Consider the following 19,658-nt stretch of genomic DNA (forward strand, 5'->3'; position numbering starts at 1 on the left):
CTAATTTTTCTTTTTTTTATCTTAAAATTCTTTTGTTAATATTAAGGATTTTTTTTTTTGCCTCAAGAGGGTTCCTGCATATTCAATATACAGAATATATATATATATATATATATATATATATATATATATATATATATATGGATGATATTCTCATTTTTAGTTTTCCCATTAGGTGCCCTCATTTCCTCTAATATGCTACATGTCCTTTGGTGTCCTCTAATATATAGTATTAAAGATATATAATTGACAAAAGATATATAAAGTATTAAACAAAAATTGAGACATAAAAACTAAAAATGGGGCATCTGAAAAAAAAATTCCAAAAAAAATATTATATGTATTCTAGCAAAGTTTGAAAATAATATATTTACAAATGCACAACGACAATATATAGATATATATATATATATATATATGTTTTATTGTTTGTGATTTTTATTATTTATTTATCTACAAGTAAGTTTAAAATTATAGATTTGTAGCTAATCTTGCAAAATTAAATATTAATCGTAATTTTAACTAATGTTATAAACAAAAATATTAATCATAGTTATAAGTGATTAATTTGGATATTTGAATGTAATTAAATCACATATGCATACATGGATGATCATACATATGGAGAGTTGTGTTCATGTCATGATAAAGTTTGTAATAGCAAACATGTTCTTTTTATATCGTACATGAAACCCTCCAGTACTGGACCGACTCCCTCACTCGCAAGCTCTGCAATTGCATAGCGGTGGGTTTCGTCCGATCCGATCTTGCCGTCGTCGAGAGATGAGAACCGCGAAGGGCTCCGCCCCGAGCCGGCGGCCCGCCGTCGTGGTCCTCCTCCTTGGCGCCTCCCTCGTCTTCTCCGCCCTCGTCGTCACGATTCAGTCCTCTTTCTTCACCGGTCAGCCGCTGCATCGAGAAGAAGTAAAGTGGAACTCTGACTCCTTGATCCCTTCTGGTTATTGATCTCTTCCCTCTTTCTTGGTTTCCAGGAAGCCGGAGATCGCTTGTCGGCAGAGAGGAGATCCGGGTCCTGTCGGATTTGCAGACCCGCCTCCAGCAGTGCGTGGTACGTGATTCTTGATCTCTTCTCCTTGTGTGTCTTTGATGGTGGATTTGACAAATATCGCCTGTACTTCCGTCCAATTGCATCAATGTTGTCAGGTGGTTTAGAATAAGATGAAATTATCAGGTTTTGGGAAATGGTGCTTTGTTTGGGAAAATATCGGTTTTAATTGAAGAAAAAAAGAATGACATTGTTGTTCTCTTAAGCTTTTGTTTGCAATTTTTTGTGGATTTCAGTATAGTGTTTACGTCTTTGAGCACGATCTGATTATTGCATTTGCTTGGTTTAAGTGTAAAACTGATGCATGTAAACCATGATGGGAACCATACATCTCTTGCTTTCTGTCCAGTGACTCGACTCAAAGGAGATTAGCCCTTGCGTCATTTGGTGAGAATTGGATATGGCTGTGTAAGAATGGAAAAGTCTGATTATTGCAAAATGCAATGTTTTCTGCCACATAGCATCATCAAACTGATTGTTGATTTGATAATTTAGTTTGCTTGTGTTGGTCATCTGCATGGTGACACATATGTGCCCTCCTTTACATTCAATTATACAATTAGAATCTGTTCTTATTTCACATTAAGTAACTAAATTAGCCTTCTTTTCTTTAAGTCTGACCTTGAAACTTTCTCTAGGCAAGCAGAGGACTTGGCCTGACTGCAGATATTATCGATCACTGTAAATTGGTGCTTAAATTTCCTGAAGGCACAAACAGTACCTGGGTCAACCTCTGCTCTCTACTTGTTCCAGAATTTGAATAATTCATTTTCTCTCACTTGTATGAGAATTTTTTGCAAAATGTTCCTTCCTCGGATGTTAAAACCCATGTTTTTCTAATTGCAGTATAATGCACAGTTTAAAATTTTTGAGCCATTGGAATACAAATATGATGTTTGTGAAGCTATTCTTCTGTGGGAACAGGTTAGATTCCTTTTGGTAAAACATTGATTTGTTTGCTATATTATGTACTAAAAGTTTGGAACCCCAAAATTTTCCAGTATCGTAATATGACTACAGTCTTGACAAGGGAATACTTAGATGTACGGCCTGATGGATGGTTAGAGTATGCTGCAAAAAGAATTGCTCAGTTGTAAGTTACCATATGTGCAGTGTTTTTTTTGTGATTTAAATCTCAAAATGAGTCAACAGGAGCTTCTCTATATTGTCTTGTTCGTAGGGGTGCAGATAAATGCTATAATCGTACTCTTTGTGAGGAACATCTTAACTTAATATTACCTGCAAAGCCCCCCTTCCACCCCCGCCAGTTTAAGACATGTGCGGTTGTCGGGAACTCTGGGGATCTCTTGAAGACAGAATTTGGAGAGGAGATTGATGAACATGATGCAGTGTTTCGAGATAATGAGGCTCCTGTTAATGAGGTAGTGGGTTGATTATTTTTTGTTTGATGTATGTGCATGATTGTAATTATCTATATATGTTTGAGCCACAGCATCAGCAATTTTATCTTCATCTTTCTGAGTTTCTATATTTCCTTATAGATTTTCAAGGAAAAAAAGGTCACTTGAAGCTCTTGTTCTGACACTTGAATTATGGTTTGTTCAAGCAATAGCTTCTTTAAAGACCTAACAGCACTTGATTTTTTAAGCCGTGGTCATGCCTGCAGACTCATACATATAGTTGTCCAATCTAATTATGTTAGGTAGATGTTTCTTCCTTGTTAGCAAGTCAATGCTTTGTTTCTTAGTGTTTCTTGTTGCTAAAGAAATCATATGGTAAACCTGAAGATACTTTTCTATTGATACCTAAGCTACCTTGCTATATGATTAAATTAGATCTGCATGACCCAATTATTATTAGCTAAACTGCATCATTCTTTAACAAGCTTTTCTTAATAAGCCTGTTCACCTTGTCGGTATCACATCTGATGTATTCATCAACCTCTTAGGCAGATTCATCTGACTTAATATGCCCAATTTTAGCCCTTTACTGACTTTCAGAAAACAGAAGCTTGTGAATATTTTGGATCAACATTCTGTAATTATCGACTGATCTTGATTTGTCCTACAGAAATATGCTAAACATGTCGGACTAAAAAGGGATTTTCGCCTAGTTGTAAGAGGTGCTGCTCGTAACATGGCTGCTATTCTCAATGGATCCTGTAAGATTCTGGCTTTATATGTAGATATTTCTGTAATTTCAGACAATACTAACATTGTTAATGCTGCTAGTGGTTCTTGTTTATAGAGCCTTGACACGTTCAAAACAAATGATGGTTTTTGCAAGAGTGTTAAGATTGGTGCTCCATGAAAATCAAATGCTAAGATTTTTTTGTTTTTTGGTTCTAGATGCCCAAGTTGAACTCAGTGATTATTTGTATAGGCAATGTCTGACTGTCTGCAGTGTAGGGATATAAGGGCCTATACATGCTCTAGACATAAGGTCAAACTTAATAATTCTGATCATTTTCTTCATGGAACTCTCAATTCTTGGTGAATTTTGCAAAATCTTAGGGCATTTGCAAGTAATTTAAGGTGGCATTACTGCACTTTATGATCACAATATATGTGGGTCTAAACTTTTAAGCTAAGACAAAGTAGACACATTTTCTAAAGAACTTATATGAATCCATTTCTTTAATGATATGACAATTTAATAACAAGAAAAGAGTTGTCTTCTTTACTGTTGACCCCCTTCTTCAGGGCTAAAGAACAGTTGTCACAGAAGAAATTCAGTCCATACTATATATAGTGATTTTTTTTCCGCATGATATGCATTTGGTACATTATCAACTTCCTGAAAAAGAATGTATTGATAAATAAGAGATAAATAGACTCTATGGGAGTCAAGTACATGGTCAAAATTAGATATAATCTAAGGAAGTAATTATTAATATGGTTTTCTACAGTCCATAGACAAAGTTCATTAGTCAAGAACAGGCATGAGTTTAAAACTAAAATTTAAAAATGGAGGATGAACTTATCAAAAAATGGAATCAACTTGGTTAAATATTTGTCATAAACGAAAGAAAATATGTAGAGAAGGTATGGTCTTGAATATATATTCTATATATGCTTTCATGTGAAACTGTATGTGGAGGGAAAAAGAAAACTAAAGATACTAAATCAATATCATATCGCCTTTTATTTAGTAGTAACTTCTCAAAGATTCCTGATTGATGTGAGAACAAATCATTATCAGTTTAACCAATTATGCTATGGAGAATTGTTCAGGGAATCATTAGATAAAATAAAACGTGTGGTCAAATTGTGAATAGTTTATATTTTGTGAGAATTTTGTCACTAAGATACAATCACCATATATTGTAATATATTAAGATATTTTTGTTTCCTGTACAATTGGCATGCACACCTCTCAGTTTATAGATTCTTATCTTGATTTGAAAATAAAGTTCTTATAGATACACTATTAGAAGATTTTTCTTTGCTGTTGATGGAGTATGCACAAGGCATATAAATGTTATAAGCAGTTAGCCTTGATGTATTGTTTCTGTTCTCTCATCATGTGTTTATGGGTATCTTTTTTTTCCATTTCACATGATCAACCAATCCTGAGTAGTCATTATTATTCTCCTTAATTAACTTGATTTTGTTCTTCTCTAGCAATTATTATCACACTTAAAAGACTGTCTGAAAATTGCAGCTGATGAGGTGCTTATAATCAAGAGTGTAATACACAGAGATTTCAATGCAGTGATAAAGGTGATGCTTTACCATTAGTTGTTTTTGTGCACTATGTTGCATATCTTTAGAAATTTTATTTGTGCATCATATTTTTTTATAGCAGAATCTAATGAGTCATATCATTTTAAATGCAGGAACTTCCGAATCCTGTTTACCTTTTCCAAGGTATAGTTCTAAGAAGGGGTGCTAAGGGAACCGGAATGAAGTCTATAGAATTAGCACTCTCCATGTGTGACACAGTTGACATATATGGATTTACAGTAGATCCTGGTTATACAGAATGGTAAGTATGTTCTGAGTCATTTTCGACCTAAAACAACATACAATGCAAATCAACTAAAAAATTGAAGAAAGGCAATAGACAACCAACCATGTTATATATTATGTCTATCATAGTCCTACTAGGCTTCTTATAATCCAGAGCTGATCTTTATTTATCTTGCTTTATATTTTAAGAAGTCCATAATTACATACATACAGATTGAAAGTCTTGAAATTTGCATGTTAGCTTTTTATGTCTGCTGAAGAGTAAAGATATTGCTGTTTGCTTAAAGTTCCTGATTTCTATGTTATAGTTCAAATCCAGTAAACAACTGCACACGGAAAACTGTTGCTTGATATTTGTTTCTCCCAGGACACGGTACTTCTCAACCCCCCGAAAAGGGCACAATCCATTGCAAGGAAGAGCTTATTATCAACTTCTGGAGTGCCTCGGTGTAAGACCTCTTTGACACATTAAGTTGGCTCACACATAACAAAGTCATAGATCTCACTAACCTGCCAAATTGTTATCCATGTAGGTCATCAGGATTCATTCTCCTATGAGAGCTGAGAGGAAGCAGGATTGGTCAGATGTACCAAGTAAAGAAATCATAAGAAGCGCTCATACTGTCACGTTGCGTTTAAAAAGAGAGCAAACTGGTCAAGAAGGTGACTTAGGACCCTTTGGTAATTGCAAGGTATGGGGTACGATGGACGGAGATGGACCAGTGTCTGGATCGCTGGACATGAGCGATACCCGTAAGAATTCTAATTACAATAAGTGGGAGCTCGTGCCACTCGAGAGATTGAGGAAGGAAGCACAAGAACATTATGCTCAGATGGGTGGTGTTTCTCTTTACAAAATGGATGGAAACAAACTGGATGATCTTGTCTGTGTGAAGCACACGCTTTGATCAGAAATCTAAAGATAAAAAGGGTTCAGGTTTAGCCATTGGTCTGACGAAGAAACAGAACAAGTAAAAGCTGCCCCGTCGCCATCAGGCGATAAGTTTTGGTGTATGCTGGAGGAGGTTTAAGATGAAATTGTTTTCACAAATCAAAGATTGTTTTCTGAGTGTTGAATGGATTGGATCGGGAAATGCAGGATTTTTTACCCTCAAGAATGTCACTTTATCGTTGTAAGTGATTAGGATTTTATTACTATCACCAATGATAATATCTTTATTGCTTCCATAATCGGTATGGATAGATAAATTCTGTAAATCTAAAGTGATATGATGAGAAACATTAGAGTCAACAATCCAACTGCTTAATTGAGTAATCGAAGTAATCATGATATTTGCTTGAGGCCAATAGAGTGTAGCAGTAGGTTTGGGGATCGGTAAGCTTTTGTGGTGTGTCCTATTTTGTCACAGAGCTAATATATAACTTTTTACTAACTATTATTGTTGGAATGCCACAACGATTGATAGTTATAGTTGAAGTTATTTCTTGAGTTGATTGGATTGAAATTATCACCATGGTTGGAGAGTTGATAATGTAATAGAGGATAATGTGGTTTCATGTATTATTACATGTCTAAGAGATATCTTGTTCGGTCCTTTAATGAAGTTATGGTTACTTTGATTGTCTTTTCCTTTATATTTTTTATTAAATTCAATTGTGATAGTTGGTCTTATATTCTTCTTTTCTCATTTCAAATATGTTTCATGATCAATTAACTTAGTAAATAGTTTTTTAAACGACATTGGTGAGCCACGTGTCTCAATTGTTGTCGTTAGTTCTTTATATTCGTCTTCTGGGTCATTAAGAGTATGAACAATGATTTATTTATCACTCAGGGAATGATCAATTAAAGTCAAATCATATATAATAACTTTTAGATTTCATATATAATCAGTAATAATATTTTTCTCTTGTGTTATTTTTATCAAAGTAAATAAAAACTTAGCATGTATGTGTGAGAGTGATTGACGAGTGGTTTGTAACTTGGATCATGCTTTTGTTGATTGCTACATGAAAAGATTAGTGGTAGTACGAAGCTAGCAACTAAAACTTGAATAGCTTGTATAATAAGATGATTTTGTTATAATCATAACTTGTGATTAAGATTTATTATTAGAATGTGTTCTCTTGATATTTAGATCTTTTCTAGTAGACAACTAAGAGAGTCATTCATGTAGTTTAATAAAGCATATCCAAAAGTCATTCATGTAGTTTAATAAAGCATATCCAAATAAAAGATTGATAAATTATGCTCGCTAAGATGTATAGTTGTTATCTTTGAAAGCTTAAAAGGGATTAGAATTACTACATTGATAAATATAAGTCATGCAAATTGAGATGAACTATTATTTCTTCAATAATTGAGATGGAGAGGAATAGCAATCGCTAAAGAGAGCAAAGAAGGGAAAACTTTGCTCAAAAGACCCTTATATCACGAAGAATTTGTTATGAAAAAAAATATATATTTTTATTAAAGTAATACAGAGAAAGATTTTTTTTAATCATGTGCTCAAATCACACTTAAAAATGTGATTTTTAAATTATAAATTGATTAAAATTAAAATATATAAAATTATCATTTTATAATTATATATGTCATGATCTTTTATTATTTTTGTGACCTGACAGGCGGTAACTTATCTGCAGTATCAGCTGTGATCAATACAAGATGTGCGAATAATATGTCTTCATCTGAAGAAAACATATTATGGAGCTGAAACAACACAATTCTTATGCTTACGATGTAGTTGTATTAAAGATATAGACAGATCAAGACATAACAACCGTTGCTTTGAAAGTATAATATTTGTTATTCTAGATATTAATTTCTTCATGAACAGTTACAAAGTTGACAAAAAAAAAAGGGAAAGGAAGAGAAAAAAAGAAGGCAATCTTTTCAGATCCAAATAAAAGCTCCCATATCAATGTCAAGTCTATCCATTGTTATCACTCTATGAACAGCATGGTTTCCTTTCCTGAATGACACGAAAAAGGAAAAATTAAAGACCAAACGAAGTTAATTAACAACTAATGATGCAGTATACTTCTCTTATCAAACAGAATGTGTCAGAAGAATGGAACCAAGACGTTCGATGCTGGCAACTAAATGCAACAGACATTCTAGCTTAACTGAGAGCAATGCATATAGGAATTGCAATTATTGTTGTTGTATATGCAAAAAACAAATGGGCGTTGTTGTGGTTTTAATTGCTAATCTATAACCTGCACCAGTAGACACACAAATTGTACATTCACTGTAACGCCCAACAAACGAGACAAGGTTGGATATAAACAGCATTTTTAAGGATTCCTAAGTTACAGCATTATAAAAATGATCCTCACGATGGAACCAAGTTTAATACTGAACCTGGCAAATCAAAGACAACAAGAGTGTGCTCCTAGAACATTAATTAGTGCTATCGAACCAAATTAAAAAAGGTGTAAACTCTTAGCCGTCGATTGTTAATATCCAAAACCTTGCACAGAAGACATAATGGAAGCACCATAATGCATATTATACACTAGCAAACTGATAGGGAGAACATCTTCATCCCCCTCATCAAGCAAAATGCAAATACGTTGAAGTACAATAACACAAGTTTAGTCTAAATTAATTATTTTTCGTTTAGACGAACATTTGTTTACTAACAGAGCTTGTCATGTCATTGAAAGCTCTTCAAGGTTTAACATAATTCCTCATCACAAATGAGCCTTGGCTAGGCATTTGGCACCATGTTTGGACGGTGAATGAAATGTCCCATGATGCTGACAAAATCTAGTTTCCAAAAGGCTTGCAAAAGAAAGGCTAGCCAAGATTCCTTAGGCAGCTAAGATACTCGCAGAATGCACACAAGTACCCATGCTTGCATTATTCAAGAATTACTGTACAGCATAAATGAGAGTCATCACAAGTTATTCACCAATTCACAAACTAAACATGGTGTTCATGTCATAAAAACTTTGCAAGTCACGGAAAAGGTTACTCGTAATTTGGCATACCCATGATAATCAATTTCCCACTTTCACTCTCATACTCACCAAGGTGGCACCAATTATTCTATTATATTAAATTTTAACAAGCCATGAATAGCGTTAATTCATAACCAGTAATTAATGCCGAACACGCATAAATGCATTAACCAGTACAGTACACTCCTAATATTATCTGATTTTAAGTGAAGTTTGACTAATTATAACTTGCTAAACCAGATAGAGATGGAACAAAAATGTACTACTACCTTTGATGTTTAATACCGGAAGCATGTCTGAGACTTTCCCCAATATAATGTATCTCAGTTAGGACAAGAAATTGCATAACAAGGAGCCGATGTAGTACTATCGTTTGGGTAACTTTCAACAAGATTCCTGGTAACCCCCTCATTAATTGTTTCTGCAGCTGAGTAGAGTTCAGCATCAGTTGACCCAAATGCATTGGTTCTACTTTTCTTAGTCTCTAGCTGATCTCAGATACATGAGAGACCATATTAAATCCAAGGTTTAACTTTTCTCCTAATTTCAGAACCAAGATCTGCCACGGCACTATTGTGAGAAAAAAGCCTCTCCCTCCATTACTCGAGTATTCATTGTGACAGACTTTTTGTATCTAATTTGAAGCAAAACTGAGTGTACAATCCCACCACCTAGGCAACTGAAAATAGCAAGTAAACTATGACATACCTCATTGAGAAAGCAGAGATCTGATGGCCCTGATCTGTCTTGACGAACCCGAGTCGATTGGATAGCAGAGATCTTGTATAAAAAGTGGCCACGATAGAGAGATGTTATAAGGTAAGAAAAAATGGAGAAGTATATTTTCCAAAGAGCGCCTGCCAGGGGAATAATTGGACCTGCTAGTTTGAGTTGCTAATACAGCAGTCCTGTCAAATTGACCCGGAGTTTTGGGTGCTTCTTGGTTTTGTAGATTCCTCTGCTGAGGCAGTAAGAGTAGGTGATGGGTTGCAGCAATCATAGCAGGAGTAATTCACGCTCTTCCCCTTGTGCAGTACAAGCAGATCTATAAGCAGAATAGGTAGATGTCTCTCCATCTGCAAACCCTAAACCAGGATCTCATGAAGATTGCGAAAGAGAAAAAAAATGAAACAACTAATCAACAGAAATCTTTCATGCAAAATCCCATCGATTCCAACCGAAATCAAACCGAAAGCAAGGCGTAATCACCGATTCTTTATGACCCGGAACCTTTAACCGCAATCACTACGGCTCAATCAAGGGGACAAGAAGAGCCGAGGGCAGCGACGGGGAAAAGGAGAAGAATCATGCGGCAGCGGAATGAATAGCTACAGGGTGACGTCAGGGGGACACAAATCAAATAAGGTTCCCGAGGCAGGGAAGAAGCAAATGCATCAAAATACAACGGGGAAATCGAAGCCACACCTGAGGCTAATCGCCAAATAACAGAGCCGGAAGCGCCGAATCGGGGGTTATTCAGCACCAATTCTGGAGAGGAACAACGCGTCTCTAAACATTTTAATTGGGAGACGCAATTACCAGGCCGGTTAAAATTAACTTAATTAAAATAATATTGATAAGGTGATTAAAGTTACATACGCAGTACAAAATACAAATGAATTAAAATTAAAGCTTACGGCAATTAAGTATTGCAGGGCTTTACCCTTGGTTAGAGGGAGCCCTTCCAGAAATTCTCGAAAGCGCTGGGCTGAACCCAGGCCTACGAGGGGGTTTGGAAATAGTTTTCAACCAGCAATTGTCGCGCCTCGGTTATAACCTCACTAGCTGCGACATTGCCCCAAGCGCAAAGATAATTTTTGGGTAACCAAGCCATCTGCTTTTATAGACCGCCTGCTCCCTCGAGCCGTCGATACTGGCGATGTGGGACTAAAGTTATGCACCGCCAAATTAGTATTGATTGCCTAAGAAATGGGAGAGTTGATCTCCTCGTTTCACATCAGGTCTATGCTAGTCTCTGAGACCAGGCTGATGACTGACGTCGTAGTACACGAACGCAAGCAAGATGATAGGTAACATTATATCCTTGAGTAAACATAAAACTATATAAATCATCCATAGATTGGTGGTGTGGAAAAGAGAACTAAAGAAAAAACGAAGTCATGCTTGTTACATTTATTTTTTCCTTCAGTAAACATAAAATTATAATCTTGTATTGTCGACTTCGTAGTATCATAGACCCCCCAACACTGACTACATATCAAGCACAAACTTCAATCACTAGATTTCGCTCTATACTGATGATTGATTAATTGGAATGGATCCATAGGAATCAATTCCCTTGCGACAAGGCGTTTACATCCATGAAATGACAAAAGAATCCCTCTTTTGATAAATACCCAAACTGGACCTTAGAAGATCCATGTTGTATGATCTCCTGCAGCATAGCCATCCAGCCAAGTCTGATGAACATTCACCAAAGCAAATCCTTTTGGAGTCTCAGGCTGCAAAACTATGTTGATCAGTTGCCCTCGGCACATCAGATGCAAGACCAAGTTTTACGAGAAAGAGAATTGTCGCAGTCTGTTACCTTAGAGTTCAGCAAAACCGTTGTCAGGCAACAATGCCGCCCTTCGTCTGCAATACCACTCAACATCAGGACCAGTATTGGTTAAAGGAGTATCTAAAGAATAAATGAGAGGATTAACTCCAAGAGCAGTCATAATGCCTTGTGGATTTTGTATGTCACTTATCCTGTGACATTGGGTCCAGAACCAGAATAATTGGTGTTAAGGGGAAAATCTAGAGAAAATGAGTACTAATGAGCACTTCCTCCCCATCATGTATCTTTGCTACATGTCTGGAAGTATCTCATACCAAGTTTTACACATATATTCTTCCTAGTCCAAATCGGCAGCTTAAACACCCATTCTTGAATAACCTGGAGCAACTTATTAGAACAAAATATTTTGGGTTGTTGAACAATGATCTAGATGTTTAGCCTTGACAAATGTGAGGGATCAAGTTTCGTTAAATAACCTAATATCTAAATGTACTCTGCAATGTTCATACTAGGACTTGATGAATGATTGCTTACTAGTGGGAGAAGAGAAAAAGAAAAAAAAAAAGCAATATATAAGATGTTGCCAAGGTTGGAGAATGTTTTTTCTACTCTAGCAGCATCAACAAATCACCACTTTCCATTTAGAAAATTATCATCCGGAATATAAAGACCACTAAGTATCACAGATAAGTGTCCCTGTGTCTGTAGAAGATGACTCCTCACTATGGTCATCATGAGCAATTTGTGCTGGAACCACTAGGCCAAATGTCACTTATATTTTTATAAGCAACAAAAACATATATTTTTGTTTTCTTGTGCAAGATCATATAATTGCCATAACTTAAATCAAAGAAGAACATGCACTGAAGTGGAGTATAAAAAAGAAAAAACTCAACCCAACTGAAACAAAAAATTATTATTAAGATGAGAGAAATAACAGACCTACTGAATCTAACAAGGCTTATGGTTCACAAGAGTTACTAAAATCAACTTACGGATAGTCTCAAAAAAAACACCAAATTGAACAAAATCCGAAAAGCTACAGAAATACAATAATACATGAGAGCAATAGGAAAGATTATATTATTAATGCCATGTTCTGATTGTAAAGTTTACGAATAAATCATATAGAGGTTGAGAAACAAAATATTTACTAAAATCAGAAAATAAAAGTCACAGTGAATCTAAAATTTGGCATGATTCAAATGATATTTTGGTTCAAAAAAGCAAAACTATCTCATGACATAATCTGGAATTGATCTAGTGGAGCATTTAGCTCAAGCTTCAGATTCGGGCATTTAGGAAACCTTAACATCAAAGAAGCATTAAAGATTAGACTATGACATGTCAGACAGGAAGTAAATGCTATAAAAGGTTTATGACTTCACGTACTCTGATTTTACATCATACAAAAGGAATGCTTATATTTGCATGATACAGGTTGGAAAAAACAAATTATAAAATGAGCAGTCCAGTATTCTCAAACAATGTCAAACATTAAATTATTTACATGGACTGTGGAAGACGATGTTTAAACAATTATATATATTATAATTCACTGCAAAATCCTCTATAGGATCTGAATAGTACAAGCAAATAGAGAAAAGTATAAAACTTTGATCCTATCTCTATCACCCCGAGAAAGAATACAGATACTAGGAAAATAACAAATAGTTAAAAAAAAAAGGTAAAAGAAGACTTCAGAAACTATTATCTGATTAAAGAAATCATGCTAGTCAAACCTCTTGTTCTTTCTTTATTAATTGATCCAATGAGATGACACTTAAAAGCTCCAGCCTTCATGCTTACATATATAGACTCTAGTTCACTCAGATATGTCTTCAGGGAGTCTTGTGTTTCTTTTATGGTTGTTGCCATTATAAAATATTCTATACAAAGCATGTGATGTGACTTAAAAACTAATATATTATAAGAACTTGGCAATGGATGAAAACTAAAGGTAGAAGATCTTACCAGACAATTCCCACTTATCAAATTTGACAAGCCAGGAATCTGAACTGATCTGAGAAGAAGAAACTCTATCCACCCACACTCTGAACTGCTTTCCACGTTTATCACCATAACATGGCACAAGTGTGTCTATGCACTCTAGAATTGAATGCTCAACTCCAGAGGGATGAACAAGTATTCCGCTTGGATGCTGTGATCATAAGTTGGGAAGACAAAAGTTGGCAACTAGTGACAACATCAATTAAAAGTATATTCTTTATATTTAACGATGTTTGAAAAGCATTAAGAAACATTCCAATTAATTTCTATTTTTATGAACAGAAATAAAAGCCATCTAAAATTGTAAATAGCAAACTAGTCCCTAACGTACAGTGATACTTATCATATTGTGTCTGGTCAAATCAGAGTTTTCAACTTCAGCTCGACGCCATCTCTCATACAGCAAGTAAAACATGACAATTTCATGTCCAGGGTTGAAACTCTTGATCTTGAAACCAGAGTTTACGACATCCCTGGGGGATATATTAGGGCCTATCCCAAAATGCCCTATAGCCTGAATAATACCAGCAGCACACCTTTCAGTCGCATGAATGATCTTAGGGTTATCTTTAGAATTCTGTGCATACCACTTCAGTAGTTCCTCATGGGCATTGCTTACCTGAAAAGAGCCAGGCAGCAAATGATATAAACCTTTGCAGAAAAGTATTTATTACCATCATCAAAAAAAGAGAGCAGACAGAAATCTCAGGCTACATACCACCACACCATAAACGTCTGGGACACTGAACAACTCGGTATCATTTCCAGAGTCACCACAAACAAGAGTATTGGTTGGTAGCTTTCCATCTGCCTTAAACTTCTTGTGCAAATATGCAAGTGCTTCTCCTTTTCCAGCACCCAGGGGCAATATATCAAGACATATGCCACCACTATAAATAATTTTCACATCTAACTGACCACAAACAGGAGAACCAACAGAAATTTACAAATTAGTCAATTCGTCAAATGATTTATGTCAAATATCTCCTAGGCAAGAAGAGTATTATATAATTATTCAGCCTCAAGTGTTCTCACCCCACGATTTACCAAGAGTTCAGAAAGGGATTTCATCACTTCCTCTGCATAACCCTTCTGTATGAAAAAGCTAACCTTATGTGGTCTCTGCTCTGTTGATGACTGCATCCATATCAAGGAAACATTTGAGCTCATACACAAATCTTACACGAAAGCTTTTTCCCAAATTTTATAATGGTTACTTGCTAAAAAGTTATAAGGAAGGACCAAAGAGCTGATGAACATCAGATTACTTGAAATGATAGTTGAGGAAACTTAGCTGTTTCCTCGAGGACAACATCTCTATCCCACTTATGATTCAAATACTGCTCCCAACCATCATCGGGTACCATGGACTCACCATAGGTTATCTCTGTACCCACAGACATAATTGTTATATCTGGAGTCAATAAAGGTTTTTCTTTTCTGAGCTGCTTGTACATCATAGGTGATCTCCCAGTTGAGAAAACCACCAATGAATTGTGACGATAGTCTGATTCCCATAATGCATTGAATCTAAGCAGCGAAAGATTCTCCTGGTCATCATGATCAACCTGCAGTGTATGACAACTGACATCACAACATATAAAAACAATAAAGCAGAGGAACTCCTACCTAGAGAAAACTGAAGGAACCTCACCATTGTATAATCAAGATCAGAGACAATCATGAGATGGGCGTGGCCATCAAGACGATCCATTTGACCTGAAGTAAAAGGATATGCTAATTCAAATGGAACGGCTAGGCATCTAGCTGTGAAATGTTAATTATAATTTATGTAGTCTTGCTTTAATAAAATAAAATATGTGCAAGAAGAGAAAAGGCCAAATTCATAAGGTGTTAGTAGCTGAACAATGAAGCATTCTAAATTGTGGTTAACATCTTGAAGGTTTTTATGCCATACAAAAGCTAGAAACAAACAGTAAATTAGCATTCATGGAATGTCGAATGAATAGAATCCATCTGCAGAACAAAAAAAAAATGTAAACATGCATGAAAATCCTATTTTCACTGGAAAATCCATTTCAAGCTAGATAAAAGCCGTAAAAATGGCATAGATACTCATTTAGTCTATCATCCAGTAGAACTTGATAGCCACATATACAAAATATTAACCAGGTACCTATTCAATTTCCATCCTCGTGGAAATGAACAAAAGGGATCAAAATACAACTGCAAGCAGAATTCGCAACCACAGAAGTATATCTAATCCCTCAAGCAGCAAAAAATGCAAGGCAATTTCGTTAAGCAGAACACCCCCCCATTAAACAAAACTCATTGGCAAATAGGTGGCAAACATCGAAACAGCATGCCTTTAGTTCAAACATCGAAATCAAGAGCTATATGTCAAATTTTCCCATCATGCCTCATGTCACGATGTCTCCTTTAAACTTGCCAGACCGAAAAGAATATCAATCGGATCAAAAAATGGCATTCTCAACGCCCAACCAAAAAATAAAAAAATCTAAGAATAATTCAAAAGGAACACAAGCAAAGGGAACAAATGAAGGTTAATACATAAAAAGGTAAACAAAGGGAAAAGACTAGATCGAAAAAGGGGAGCCAGCAGATTGTAAGGAAGAGGGCATTGGGAACGGTTACCAGCAGAAAGCAGCAATCTGTCGTATCAATTGCCTTATTCCGTGAGAGGAAGACGAAGGGAAATCGTGAAGAGAAATTTTGGGGATATCGTACTGGAGAACGAAGGGGAAAGGAAAGAAGCGACGGGAATTAAATCCCCTGCGGCAATATGAAGCTATGGAGCGACCAACAATGAGAGAGAGAGAGAGAGAGAGCAGAGAGCACAGAAGTTATTCGTTATAGAATATTCTTTTATACCAAAAATAATTTGACATTTATACCCCTTCTACATTCTCTCTCTCTCTCTCTCTCTCTCTATATATATATATATATATATATATATATATATATATATATATATATATATATATATATATATATATATATATATATATATATATATATATATATATATATATATATATATATATATGAAGATTCTTCATATATTTGCTTCGTATATCCAATAATTAAGTCAAATGTGGGTCAATATATACAGTAAAACCGATGCAACGTTGCTGATATTGGAGGTGAATTTGGCTTCATTACTTCAAACTAAATCTTTGCTGTAAATATATAGTAGAAATGTTGCTTCAAGCATCAGCCAGCAATGCTGAGGTCTTCGCTGGAGCTCAAATTCTACATGTCGACGGCCCTGCCGGAGATGATGACCACCGCAGACCGTCTTTGATTGTGCTGGGGCCCGGTTCAGGAATGGTTCCCCAAACGACGACGATGGCGTGAGAGAAGCCATTGCTTTTCATGAAGTCAGCGTCAGGCTTCTTAGAGAAGATGACATCGGTTGCTGGGTCAACTGTGGATCTGATGGCATCCAGGATTGTGGTACCTGTAGAGAGGAAGATTAGCTTTTAGTTGTGCTTCAGATCATATGCTAGGATTCACTAAACTCTCTTCTCTAGTATGAACTCTTTGCTCACAGTGTTGTTGAATGTATGTACTAGTGGCTTTTAAATCTGTAGCTCGCTGTTTGAGCTGCAGGCACTTGAAACACAACTTGTAGGTAAAGAATGATGTAAGAACATGATCATAAAACCTGCACAACTGATGTTGAGGGGGCAGTCAAATATGAGGTACCATAATGAAGATTTTAACACAATAGACAACAATCAAGTGCATAAAGAAACTTTTATAAGGATCTTAGCTAGCAAAGATTGCAGAACTTGCTGTTTCCAGAGGATGAATCAGGAAGATGAAGGAGTACAAGAATCCTAATTAATGTCCAAGAAGCAATATCTATCTATGGCATCCATGAAATGAGAGGAGAAAGAGGTGTTTAGACATACCACCAGTGATATTTCCACTACCACCTTGCCACTCGATTGTCCACCCACCACATCGCTAACCCCGGTTATCAGCATGACTTCCGGCAACTAGGATCTTCTTGGCCTTCTTAGGTAGGGGCAGCAGTGGCTTATCACTAGACTTTCCATTTTCAGCAGCACAAGTGATTTCCACACAGGCTCCTCCCTTGCCAATTCTCTGTGCAACTGCATGCAGTCAAAGTTGTGAGGAGAAACTACATGTACGCCTCGTCTCCTACCTTTGCCCCACTCTCAGATTCAAAATGAAGCATAGATACAAGAGAAGAAGGAAATGAATGGACTACAACGCCATTGATTAGAAAAACTTAGATTTAGTTACACCAATCTCCTTTGTTAAGTTCCAAATCTTATTAGTCATCATAATCCAAATAATATTAATATCATCTGCATCTAAATTCATAGTCATCTCTCTTTTCATCACATTCGTAAAAGTATTTACATTATTATCTTTAAAATTTCATCATCTAGTCTAAGTAAATTTTTTTACTATCTTTTTTTTTATTTTTTACAATAAATATCTAATACCATCAACTTATGTTGACTCATGCCAAGTATAACTTTACAATTCTTACAAATAACTTTATTTATCTTTATAGTGAGAAAAAAACTCTATTTGACTATAGTTACGATTAATTTATAAGTAATCAAATATTAATCTTTTTGTAAATGAGTATTTATAATTATAAGATCATATGAAGTTGCAATACAATAAGAACTTGTGTCTAGCAGCTCTGATATGTTGTAATACAATAAGAACAAAGATAATAGAGAAACTAAGATGAAAGATTCAGTAAAAAAGACACAATTACGAACTAGCCAAAAAAAGTGACCCTTTAAGGGCTTCTTCTGTTGGCTAAAAATGCACAAATCCCAAATTATTTTCTTGACAATGTGACAAGGGCATATCGCAACTACTAACAATCCTCAAAAAGAGCTAAAGTCTAAAGCTTGTTCATTCTAGTGTTCTGAGTTCAAATATATCACGACATTTGGCTTTCAGTTCCATAAGAAACCTTTGGGGAGAAAGAAGATAGTTCAAAATAGAAGTATATAATCAGCAGAAACTATCTTGTAGACCTTTGCATACTGTTTATACAAAATTAAATCAGCTTAGAAATTCACAGTATCCAATTCGAAAATCTGTTCTTAGTAACATTTTATGGTGAAATGCTTCAAACAACTTTTGTGGATCACATAAAAATTCAAGCTTTTCTGAGAATAGGACAACTTCAATAACCAAAGAGCATTAGGGAGTGCCAGAAAATCCATGAAAACCCAAATATTACCATAAGAAATATTAAAATACAGAGAACCTCAAGAGATGCACGAAAAGAAGCATGGATCGTGTGTGAAGAAAGGGAGGATCATATGCGAAGTGCAATCCTTTTTGAAATAGTAATAATAATGTACTACTAACCCATCTAGTCAAGTAGAAGAAGAAGAAGAAACCGAGGCAAAAGTAAAAAAAAAACTATATTTAATTTTTCAAAAAGAAAAATAGCTTGAATACTTGAGACTTTGGATGATCTACACATCTACTACCATTTATATTTATAGATGTAGCATAATAGCTTAAAACAAGAAAATTTTATTAGATCTCTTATTTTAATCAATTAAAACTCTATATAATCAACTTATCTAAAAGATAAAAATCTTAAATCGACTAATATTCTATCTAATCAATTTATCTAAAAGATAAAAATCTTAAAAGCTTCCTAGATATAATTTTAAAGCTTTAACTGATCGAACTTTAAACGCAAGAAAGATGCAATCTTTTTATCAAAAATATACAAAAGGTGTGAAATCATCACTTCTCAAGACCACAAGGAGGAAGAGAGAACTAACTCACAGAGAAGGAAAACCCCTTTGAGACTTCTTCGCGGGTGCGAAGTTTGCAAACACGAGCAGCACTCGATGCTCTATAGACGGCTGAATGGAACCATTACATCGAGGAAAAGCGAGATCGTTGGGGTTGAAATTGGTAACGAACCGTTGATTGGCGTTGTCGATGCACAGGGATCGTTTAATCTTAGTGCATTAGATTTGGGAGGTGGTGATGATGGTGGAGGATAGGGAGAATGCGGTGCGCCGCTGCCCCCCGGGACGGACAGCCGCGCGGGAGGTTTCGATCATTCCCGACCGTTAGATCATGATCAGCACGAACTGCTGTGGTATGCATCATCTATCTGAAGATGAGCCCTACAACTCGTTGTTGTTCCCTTTCAGTAGCCCATCTATCTGAAGCAGTTTATACGTTCAAA

General features: G+C 35.6%; 2 protein-coding genes, 1 long non-coding RNA gene and 1 other non-coding gene across 8 annotated transcripts; 1 reads left to right on the forward strand and 3 right to left on the reverse strand.

The window, feature by feature from the left end:
• The first annotated feature begins 661 nt into the window (after nucleotides 1-661).
• On the forward strand, nucleotides 662-6,083 carry LOC135679637 (sialyltransferase-like protein 5). The gene is made up of 11 exons (XM_065193614.1): nucleotides 662-901; nucleotides 993-1,069; nucleotides 1,705-1,791; nucleotides 1,913-1,990; nucleotides 2,068-2,159; nucleotides 2,247-2,448; nucleotides 3,098-3,188; nucleotides 4,691-4,749; nucleotides 4,866-5,014; nucleotides 5,366-5,447; nucleotides 5,532-6,083. The coding sequence occupies exons 1-11, from the start codon at nucleotides 784-786 to the stop codon at nucleotides 5,904-5,906; spliced, it is 1,410 nt and encodes a 469-aa protein (XP_065049686.1). The 5' UTR covers nucleotides 662-783; the 3' UTR covers nucleotides 5,907-6,083.
• Nucleotides 6,084-7,749: 1,666 nt separating this feature from the next.
• On the reverse strand, nucleotides 7,750-10,756 carry LOC108953431 (uncharacterized). Of its 4 annotated transcripts, XR_010515319.1 has the most exons (6): nucleotides 10,592-10,754; nucleotides 10,354-10,437; nucleotides 10,138-10,256; nucleotides 9,807-10,004; nucleotides 9,637-9,708; nucleotides 7,750-7,934 (listed from the first exon to the last, which is right to left on the reverse strand). It is a non-coding gene; the product is annotated as an uncharacterized LOC108953431 (long non-coding RNA). The 4 variants fall into 4 exon arrangements; XR_010515321.1 differs by having other exon boundaries at nucleotides 9,637-10,013; nucleotides 10,592-10,756; XR_010515320.1 differs by having other exon boundaries at nucleotides 9,637-10,004; nucleotides 10,566-10,755.
• On the reverse strand, nucleotides 10,584-10,740 carry LOC135680173 (U4 spliceosomal RNA). The gene has a single exon (XR_010515418.1). It is a non-coding gene; the product is annotated as a U4 spliceosomal RNA (small nuclear RNA).
• Nucleotides 10,757-11,030: 274 nt separating the features above from the next.
• Nucleotides 11,031-16,266, reverse strand: LOC135679638 (sucrose-phosphatase 1-like). Of its 2 annotated transcripts, none has more exons than XM_065193615.1 (9): nucleotides 16,076-16,266; nucleotides 15,114-15,178; nucleotides 14,728-15,027; nucleotides 14,495-14,596; nucleotides 14,178-14,372; nucleotides 13,791-14,078; nucleotides 13,424-13,610; nucleotides 11,477-11,523; nucleotides 11,031-11,390 (listed from the first exon to the last, which is right to left on the reverse strand). In XM_065193615.1, exons 2-9 carry the CDS (start codon nucleotides 15,171-15,173, stop codon nucleotides 11,298-11,300), a joined length of 1,272 nt encoding a protein of 423 aa, XP_065049687.1. In that variant the 5' UTR covers nucleotides 15,174-15,178; nucleotides 16,076-16,266; the 3' UTR covers nucleotides 11,031-11,297. The 2 variants fall into 2 exon arrangements, with proteins under 2 accessions (XP_065049687.1, XP_065049688.1); XM_065193616.1 differs by having other exon boundaries at nucleotides 11,031-11,398.
• Between the last annotated feature and the right edge of the window lie 3,392 nt (nucleotides 16,267-19,658).

Source organism: Musa acuminata, chromosome BXJ1-7, assembly GCF_036884655.1.
Source record: "Musa acuminata AAA Group cultivar baxijiao chromosome BXJ1-7, Cavendish_Baxijiao_AAA, whole genome shotgun sequence".
In the NCBI taxonomy this organism is placed as follows: domain Eukaryota; kingdom Viridiplantae; phylum Streptophyta; class Magnoliopsida; order Zingiberales; family Musaceae; genus Musa; species Musa acuminata.